The sequence below is a fragment of the Lepisosteus oculatus genome, chromosome 10 (genome assembly GCF_040954835.1).
Source record: "Lepisosteus oculatus isolate fLepOcu1 chromosome 10, fLepOcu1.hap2, whole genome shotgun sequence".
NCBI lineage: Eukaryota > Metazoa > Chordata > Actinopteri > Semionotiformes > Lepisosteidae > Lepisosteus > Lepisosteus oculatus.
The window spans coordinates 39,172,016-39,181,812 of NC_090705.1; the positions used below are offsets into that span (position 1 = coordinate 39,172,016).

At 40.6% G+C, this 9,797-nt stretch overlaps 1 protein-coding gene across 1 annotated transcript in view; it reads left to right on the forward strand.

Annotated features, from left to right (window-relative positions):
• pkhd1l1.1 (PKHD1 like 1, tandem duplicate 1) overlaps positions 1 to 7,090 on the forward strand; it is a 63,511-nt gene extending 56,421 nt beyond the window's left edge. The window contains exons 71-78 of the mRNA XM_069195151.1: positions 293 to 460; positions 1,353 to 1,510; positions 2,380 to 2,515; positions 3,372 to 3,716; positions 3,878 to 4,029; positions 4,756 to 4,902; positions 5,913 to 6,066; positions 6,548 to 7,090. Coding sequence (XP_069051252.1) covers positions 293 to 460; positions 1,353 to 1,510; positions 2,380 to 2,515; positions 3,372 to 3,716; positions 3,878 to 4,029; positions 4,756 to 4,902; positions 5,913 to 6,066; positions 6,548 to 6,756 — 1,469 coding nt within the window. The 3' untranslated portion in view covers positions 6,757 to 7,090. The remainder of the gene's footprint in view (positions 1 to 292; positions 461 to 1,352; positions 1,511 to 2,379; positions 2,516 to 3,371; positions 3,717 to 3,877; positions 4,030 to 4,755; positions 4,903 to 5,912; positions 6,067 to 6,547) is intronic.
• The last annotated feature ends 2,707 nt before the right edge of the window (positions 7,091 to 9,797 follow it).

A 9,797-nucleotide genomic window follows, 5' to 3' on the forward strand; every position in this document is an offset into this window, starting at 1 on the left:
AATAAGTGGAAGTACTGTTTTAAGGCACTATGTGGATCCTGTCTACAATGTCTATGTCGGTGTCCTGTCTGTATTTGCACCGTGGACCAGGAGGAACGATATTTCGTTCCACTGTATACTTGTATATGGCTGGAATGACAAACGTGAACTTGAACTTGAATATGCTGCAAGGCAGGGGGCGCAGTAATTATGTGTGAAAGTAGGCGTTATTTATATTTTGTACATTATTCTCAAGCGTAACGCAGATCAACACAAATCACAGTAATGAGAATATATTTCATCTTTCTTCAAGGAATAATCAGGGACGCCAATTGCACATACATGAGTGACTGGCAGAGCTACAAATGCTTCGGTCTCAACTATGAGATGTTGGCAATTGAAAGCCTTGATGCCGACACAGAGACCAGACGCCTGTCGCCAGTGGCTGTACTGGGGGATCGTTACATTGATCTCATAAACGGTAAGGACATGCTTATACAGTAGCCGTGTTCAAAACCTTACTTTGTGATCACAATGGAAGAAACGCTGTCATGCAACATTTCTCAGAGTAAGAAGAGAGAATGAGAAAACTCTGATACATCTCGTGGGTTCTAAGTAGTTTTCATTGCATGTGTCCAATGCACTCGTTTTCCCATAAGAGTCTGATCGCATGTTAAATGAAACCATGACTCTATATCATATATAACTTCTAAAGCTAGCTTTAATAAGAAGAGAGGTATGAAAACATGCAACTACAGAGATCTCTCTTTCTTTTAATTGTGGAAAAATATTTTAGTATAGATCAAGCTTGACAGCAATGACCAGGATTCCACAAGCTGTTGTGCTGCTGTCAGCTTGAGATTATTCTTCCAGGGTCTTCCAGGCCTTCCTATTACTAACAGCTCTCACAGTGTGTTGCTGAGCAGCTGCAGGCCAGCAATGTTGTAAGTGCTAGCTCCCCTGCAAGGATTTCATCATGTTGAACAACAAAATGACTCTTCAAGTAGGCGTGCTAGAGGAATACAGTATGTCTACATATTACATTCTCTCCTGAACAAGTGCTCAAAACAATCGACAATCACACATTATGTGGGTATTTGATAATAATAGAAATGATTGGTCATTCCAAATTTTAAGTGTGATAGTTTGTTTTACACCAGTATTAGCAGATTCTTCAAAATACAAAAGCTGTTTCTCAGACACAATGAATTAGAGGTGATGCATACCGCTGATACCTGTAAGTATAGAACAGCACAGGGGGAAATTGAGCAGTGAATGCCTGCTATTAAATCTTCGTGATTTAGTGAGATGGTGTCTATGAAGACTGGGTATTGTTAACCCCTTGGTCTTTGTTTTCTTATTTAACTTGGCAGGCCCTCAGGATCATGGCTGGTGTGCAGGATATACATGTCAGAAAAGAGTCTCTCTTTTCCACAGCATTGTGGCCAGCAATAAGTCATTTGACATCTATTTCACCAGCACCACCCCTCAGAATCTTCGCTTCATGCTTCTCAATGCTGACAGCACTAAAGTGAGTTCAGTATAATTCATACTGTATGTCTTTCGCAGAACTCTTCCTGGGAACAGAGCCACAGTGAATGAGAAAAGAGGAAAGCTGTCTCTTAGCAAATAAAGGAACCTACAGTATTTCCCAATTCAAAATAATGCATCAGGAGATTCCTCCTAGTCTGAAGCATGACACAAATAATTATCAGTATTTTCAACACATATAAACTTTCTCGTCCCTTTCTTATGGCCTAGTGTCCTGTCTTCTTAGTGCTCTAAATTATTGTAGAGATTCAGTCTGTTGGTCTGTTGAAGGTGTTTTGCTGTTGCTTCTCTCTAGTTTTACATTGTGTATTTCTTTCACTTTTTATCCTCTTTTTTTCTCTGTTAAAAATGTAACAGAATTAGTCTGAATTAAAGATACTGTAAATGTAACAGTTTGGCTGTCTTGATTTTTGGCCATGGTGACTACCTCAAATGAACTGATCAGTAAAAAATTTTGCGAGTATTCCTCAAAGCTGTCCATGATTTCCTTGTTAGCCTCGGGTGATTTGATGGTAAATTCAGTTTGGCTACCCGCTGACATGCAACAATATCTTAAAAAGCAACTCCCTGTTACTTGGCTGTTTATGGAAGAATAAAATAGAGCTATTAATATACAGTAAACGTTTAGAAACCATAAATTCACAAGTCTCATAGATAAAACACAAAAAGGCAAAACGCAGTAGCCCATTAGTGGTAACCATCTTTTCACTAAATGTTTTAATCCTGGTCAGCTACGTTTTACTTTTTCAACTTTTAAGATGCGGAATCACTGTTGTTGATGTTTATAGTACGTATTTCAGTGAAATATGCTTTGTATTGGTTCATAATGTAAACATGTGTGCTTTTCAGGCTGTTCGTGTGGCAGTGTTTTATTCCAGTCCTCAACGTTTGGATGTTTACGTGCAAAATAACCTGGTGGCACCAACGAACGCAAAGTGGAATGCTGACCACACGGACTACACCTTAGAAGAGCCTCTTTACCCAGGTATCCTGCTTACAAGGCCCTGTTTTCCTTACAAATGTAGGAAAGTCAGCAGGAGGTAGTCCTTTTACAATATATTTTTTGCCTTTGTCTGGTTTGGCCTACGTTACGTTAAATTCTGCAATGTAATTAATGATTGCTGCTAAAATAGAAACTTTCAGTAAGACTAACATAACATCATAACATGACTTTATTAGCCCTATACAATTTCTTGCATTAGGAATTCATCTTTTAGCATACCCCAGCTTGCTCTCCATGAGACACACAGACAGGGAGAGAAGCTGGGGATCAGAGCACAAGGTCAGCATTTGTACAGCGCCCCTGGAGTAGTTGGGGTTAAGGGCCTTGCTCAGGGGCCCAATGGAGTAGGATTCCTCTGCCGGCTACGGGATTTGAACCGGTAACCTTCCAACCACAGGCACAGATCCTTAGCCACAGAGCCACCACTCTCCCCCTAATACTAATATTCCTGTTAACAATTTTCACTTCTGATTTATTGAATTATGGGCAAGTATCAGAAGAACATATTAGGACATTAAATTTGCCTTCTGTTCACCTATAATCTGGAATGGCACTGCGCAGAACTTGATATGGCATGCAGAGTATGTGGATTCCTGTACAATTTTCTGGAAGAGTGATATTCTGGTTTTATCCTTATAATGACATCTTTTAAATGAGATCAAATTAACTCTTCAAATTTTTTTGCGAATCATCAGTGATGATTAACGATACTTCTTTGCACAGTATGGGTGTTTGTATTTTGAAACTCTATTTTTTAAATCAACTTTCCTGCTTTTTCTGGACACACTCCTTGAAAGAAGCTGTTAAGGTCAAAATGTTTTTGGTCTTCTCGTCCCAGGGCACTACATCCCACAAATGGATTCAATGGTCTATGGAGACAACTTCTTTGAGAGCACCTACAAGATGCTTAATATTTTAGTGAGAGGGTCCACTCCGGTGGAGATCCGCACCTCTCCTCTTCTGTTCATCTCCTTCCGGTTGCCTGCAATGACCGTTGACGAGTTCTACGGGGACAAACTGGTGCAAAACCTGGCCCTGTTTCTCAAAGTCCCGCCAGGAATGATCCGAATCACCAAGGTGGTGAGGGAAGACAGCAGGCGGCGCAAACGAGCCGCGGGACTATCCGTCCAAGTGCAGATCAGTCAGCCGCCATCTCAAAATCTAACCAACAGTTCCACCACACGTAAGAGTCTCCGTTTTTATGAAATACTCTTCTGTGTTGCACTTGGTATCAAAGAAGATGGGCAGTCCTGGTTGGGAAGGGCTGGTGTGTCTCCAGATGTTCGTGGTCTTATGATTTGATTCCTTTTGAAATGTCCCACCATTCCGGTTGTTTCATTTCAGAGCAACAACAATTTGACACGTTGAAAAACATTGCCGATAGTTTAGCCCAGGCATCGATCTCGGGAAACCTGAGCCAGTCTATCCAGTTCAATGTTTCGTCCATTGGAGTCATCCCTCCAGTACCTCCATCTACAGACAGCTCCTGGAGCCAGGTAGGATTGAGGATCACCCGTCCGTCCATCTTCCAATCGCTTTATCCAATACAGGGTCCCAGGGGAGTCAGAGCCCATCCTGGCAGGTAAGGGTCCAGAGGTGCAAGTCAGGATACACTCTGGACAAAATGCCAGTCTATCACAGAGCACACACTCGCAACAGGGCCAGTTTTCCCAGAAGCCAATTAACCTACCAATGCATCTTTGAACTGTGGGTGGAAACTGGAGCACGCGAAGGAAACCTACGTGAGCACAGGGAGAACATGCAGATTTCACACAGATACCACCCAAGGGACTGAACCCAGGGCCTCAGCAATGCTTACCGCTGAGCTGTCTAGATTGAGGATCAGTTAACCTGATTTAAAGATATGGATTATTTTAGAAAAAGGTAGAATCCACAGTTATTTTATTGACCACCTGATGTGGAATCGTCACTTGTAGCTACTAACTCTAGCATTTTATGAGGCTTCAATAAGGTATATTATCAGATAGCTTTTTCTGCTTATAGGTCTTCTCTTTTTTGATGTGCCCAGTACAACTCTTGTTACTCAATTCTGAGTACTGAGGTGAACCAAATAATTGCATGATCCACATTTCTGCATGAAGAGAGTTATGCTTATATGTATTCAGGAGTAATTTGATATTGAAGAGGACATCAAGTGAAGATTAAAGTGCATGATGCACCAAGTGGAGTTTGCTCTAATTTGTTTTTTTTGCATGCCCTAGGTTGCTACACAAGACGTTAGCAGAACAGATCCTAGTGTGAGTTATGTGTCGGCTGTCTCTGCTCTGGTTGTGGTTGTTCATCCAATAGCTGGAGGGAATGGAGAGCTTCTGAGCCAACAACCTGCAGTCATGGCCGTAGATTCTAATGTAAGTGGGTCTTCCTTCAGATCTTAGGGGTAGAAAATTAGATTTCTTTAAACATAATTACAATGAGGGAATGTAATACCATGATCACAGTGGTACACAACAGCAGGTTAAGACATTTTGCTATAAAACACTGTGCCACCCCTACGAAACTTTCTGTGGTGTGGGTGTGGGTGTGGGGGTGTGTGTGTGTGTGTGTGTGTGGCTAAGGCTGGCAAAGATCAAACCCCAAAGATTTCCAATAATTTAAGTACATATAAAGTGCTGCAGTGCAGCGAATCTGGTTCACCTGGACAAATCTATTTTCTCCAAGGTTCGGTTCAGTGTCATGGGCGCAAGTGCAATGAAATGCTAATTTGCATGTACTGTATGCTCCAATACAAAGACAGTAATCACCAGTAACATAAACACAGAACAGCAGCAGCAGCAGCAACAACAACAACAAGTTAAATAACATAGAAATTTAAAAAAAAATGTGAGCCAGTGGTAAGGGTACAGTTCAGTAATCTGACAGCTTGTGGGAAGAAACTGTCTTTGAATCTGGAAGTTTGTGCCTTTGTGCTCCTATAACGCTTACCAGAGGGAAGAGGGGAGAAAAATGAGAAACCAGGATGAGTGGTATTTTTAGTGATAGCTATAGGGTTCTGCATATCCCAAAGGTACCGCTTACTATCCAGTTGCTCCAAAAAGCTGTTAGCTTGAGAATGCTGTCAATACATCACTGAGAGGCAGTACTGAGGACATTGTTATGTTAAAGGAAATTCCTCCCCACATCGTCACACTTTCAATACCCCCTATTGAGCAGCACAAAGCACAACAGGCAGCATAACGTTCACCAAAACGCAAATTCATCAGTAAATAGAGCTCTCCAGTTCTCCCAACCAAGTTGTTGAAGCTGTTTCCCACTCTGGTATCCATAGATAAATTAGCAAGTGAAAATCTAACCAAGCGAAGTGGCCAGATGGAGTCTCCTTTCACTTGTAAACATTTCGACACTCTTTATGTTCCCACAGGGCAACTGTGTGTCTGTAGGAGTCACGTCTTTCACCCTTACTGCAGTACTCACAGCCTCTACTGGTGCAAGCATTTCAGGACTGAATGGGAACACCACTGTCCTCTTCAGCAGCTGCTGGGCTAACTACACCGACCTCTCCCTCAATGCAACTGGTATGTATATTTCCACACGCGGCTGTAAATTCTGCCATAACATCTCGTGTCCATTCTGAAGGGTTTTGCCACACAAAGGTGAACCAAGGTCTACATGTTTGAGTCACCCAAGACTTGGCAATACTTTCTGATTTGAATCATTAGTAAAAAATAACAGTTAGCAGTCAGGAATTAATACATAATTTATGTTTAGAACACAAGGGTTTAATCAATAAGTTACAACAGGTCTGTCCTCTGATTTGGATCCCAGCAAACCCTGTTTAATACAGGATGTCACATAATTTTCGGGTGTTTAAATTCTGCAGTAGCCAGGAATTATTTTAAATATCTTTTTTTTTTAGGATTTTGAATTAAGTTTGTCGTAAAGTGCATGTTACTCTTGCATCACTTTCGAAGATGTTAATGTGGTCTAGGTCTGCGGGGAAGATCAGGGCGTATCGTACAGCTTTTTAACCTTTTAACTGTGTCTTTGATGTTGAAGGCACAGACCTGAAGCTCACCTTCACTATGAATCAAGTGTCTGCGCAGTCAAGATCCTTTGGCGTCAAAGCAGTCGCTGCTACTACGGCCACATCAAACTCCACCCAGACCACCACACTGAACTCCAGCCCATGTGTGAAAGCAAGCACTCTGTACTTGCTTGTAGTTATCTGTTGTCTCAAACTACTGCTTTCTGGACTTGAATCCTAGTCCTACAGTTAATATTCTGTGTGGAAGACAAAAGATTCTCTTTTTCAAAATATATATATTTAAAAATATATAAATATATAGTATATATTAACTATTTACTTCTACAAACATCGATAATTTAAATGTCACTGCAAATTAAATCTCATATTTACATTATAGATGACTTCTTTATGTTTAAATGTGATATACATATTTTGACTCTGAAAAATGAATGTAGTATTGGTACCTAATCTTTTGCCTTTTGTCTTTTTAGATAAGTTTGATATTGACTTTTTTTTTTGCTTGATTGAAAGCTTCTCTGCTCAATATAATCAAATAAAAAATAAAGAACAAATTATGACCTTATCAATGCTTTAATCTACAGAGTAATTAAACTACTGCACTACATAACAATGTAGTCACATGTGGCAACATCTGAGGCTAGTTGCTTCAGCTCCAAACCCATAAAAACCAGTCCTGGATTCTTCTGTTAAGTTCCCTGTTGATGTCAGTCATGAACTCATACTCTGAGATGATGCCGATATGACTTCGCTTCCAATGTTTAAGTACAGCCTCTGGATAACTTCACAACTTGGCTAAGAAACAAAGTTAAGCTCTGAAAACAAATGTCACTGAAACATTTCCATAGGACTCGGGTGCATTTGTCTTTAAACAATGAAACTAGATTGTCAAGGGGTGCCCGCATTTCAACATTTGGCCAGGAGATGGCAGCAGAGTCAGCTGTCTTGTCACAGTGTGCCACAGTGGATCGCATTGATCTATAACAAAATTACAAAAGGCCATTAACGGTTCTGTTCTACTAGCAGAAATTCTGAAATGGGCACTCACCTTGAGAATGATATGTTCCACATCAAAATCAAGGTTTCCTGCTACAATGTGCTGCAGAAACAGTTTGCAGCAACCATGATCTTTAAAGCATTTTTTCCATTTTTGAAGAACACTGTGGTTTCTGTAAATAACACTGGCATTGTCGTCTGATATGCTAAAACTTTATTCGGATCCTGTCATGTAGTATCAAGCTTGCATAATAGCTGCTTTGCAATTGTGTCAGTGATCTGCTTACTGTCACTGTAAACATTCAAAAGCACAAGCTGAATTCTTTCCTCAAAATTCAAATCCCTCAAAACGCTTTGAAAGTGTCTCTCTGAAACACTGGTTACATCTTGATAAGAGGCTTTGGTGGTCACAAAATCGAAAAGGCCATTGACAGACTTTGACATAATTCAAATATTTCTAGACACTATATGGGGCTGCAATGTTCCCACAAATAACTTTTGGATTTGTGCTTCCTCACGCCATTTTTTTGTGATGACAAAACTACTACTACTGTAAACTTTTGAGCTTTAAAAACCTTAGCGGTAGTAATTATATCATCTTGGGGCATGGTGAAAAAGATGACCGAAATGATAGACCAAACACTTTTTGCTTGAATGAAATGTGTCAAAGAGCACCTTTCCCCTGGCTGCCACAGGTCACATCACATGACACAAGATGCAAGAGGCATGATGGTCTTCCTTTCTTTTTTTGTTATAAATTCATGCGATTTGGACCACTCTGGATTAAGAAGTCTTTTGTTTTGCCACATGAGGAGTAAGCAAATGTTTACCAATTCATCCTCTTACCACCGTATCCAATACGGAGATTTGGAGGATGCAAGCAGTGGGCACAAGTCAGGATGCACCCTGGCTGGGAATCCTGTCCATCACAAGGCACACAGGCACAGCTCTGCTCACACTCGCACCAGAAGTCCATTAACCTACCAGCATGTTTTTGGACTGTGGGAGTAAACCAGGGCACCAAGAGGGAACCCATCGGAATTTGAGGAGAACAAACAGACAATATTCCAGGATTCTAACCCAGGGCCCCAGTGCTACAGGGCAGTAATGCTAACCACTGGGGATGTGCGGTGGCTCTGTGGCTAAGGATCTGCGCCTGTGACTGGAAGGTTGCCGGTTCAAATCCCGCGGCCGGCAGAGGAATCCTACTCCGTTGGGCCCCTGAGCAAGGCCCTTAAACCCAACTGCTCTGGGGACGCCGTACAATGGCTGACCCTGCGCTCTGACCCCAAGCTTCTCTCCCTGTCTGTGTGTCTGTGTCTCCATGGAGAAAAGCTGGGGTATGCGAAAAGACGAATTCCTCATGCAAGAAATTGTATAGGGCTAATAAAGAAACATTATTACTGTGCCACCATGCCCTTTTTACCATTTAAACTGGTCAATTACTGTATATTATCATAAAAATTATATTATTAGATAGAATCTTTATTGACCACTACTGTGTAAATTTGACTTTGGCTTCTCCCACAAAAGTGCAAAACACACATCAAATCACAAAAAGTGCACTAAATCATAATGACAGTATATAATGCATAACTAATGGATAAATAGGTAGAGGTAGTGGGGGCACTACAGTATTAACTACATAACTACTAATTATGTTGATTAACATTTGTTATCAACATGAAATTTACAGGGTAATTCAAAAGACAACAAGCAACAGTGCATTAACTTAGTCTACAATACCAAGAGCATGAGTGAATTGTTCTCTTGATAATACGCCCTGGGCGTATTCCAGGTTAATTTGAATCATCACCTGCACCCAATCAACTTTCTCACTACTGAAGTGATTTGGTGTTCATGCAACTGTCAAATCCATTTAGGTGCAACAACCAAATGACTAACAAAATCATTCAATCAATATATAAACTCCATATAGACTTTCCCATAAAACTACATGCATAAACCGAGAGATACATTTATTTTGATGTAAAGTATATATATATCCAGTATACACAAATACTGCTCAGTTTAGCCAGAGTGGATATTGTACTGCATGTATAATAATGCTTATATTCCAAACAGTTTAACATAAGTTCAAATTGTTTTCTATAAAAAATAAATTCCCATGGACAAAATTTTAAAAGCCACAGTTGTAATTTCTACCTAAGGCAAACATTGAGGATGTGAGGAAAGGATTCGAAGCAGACTAGACCGGAAGTCTCCCAACGAAGGCACCGTCGGCCATATTGGTGAAGGAGCTTA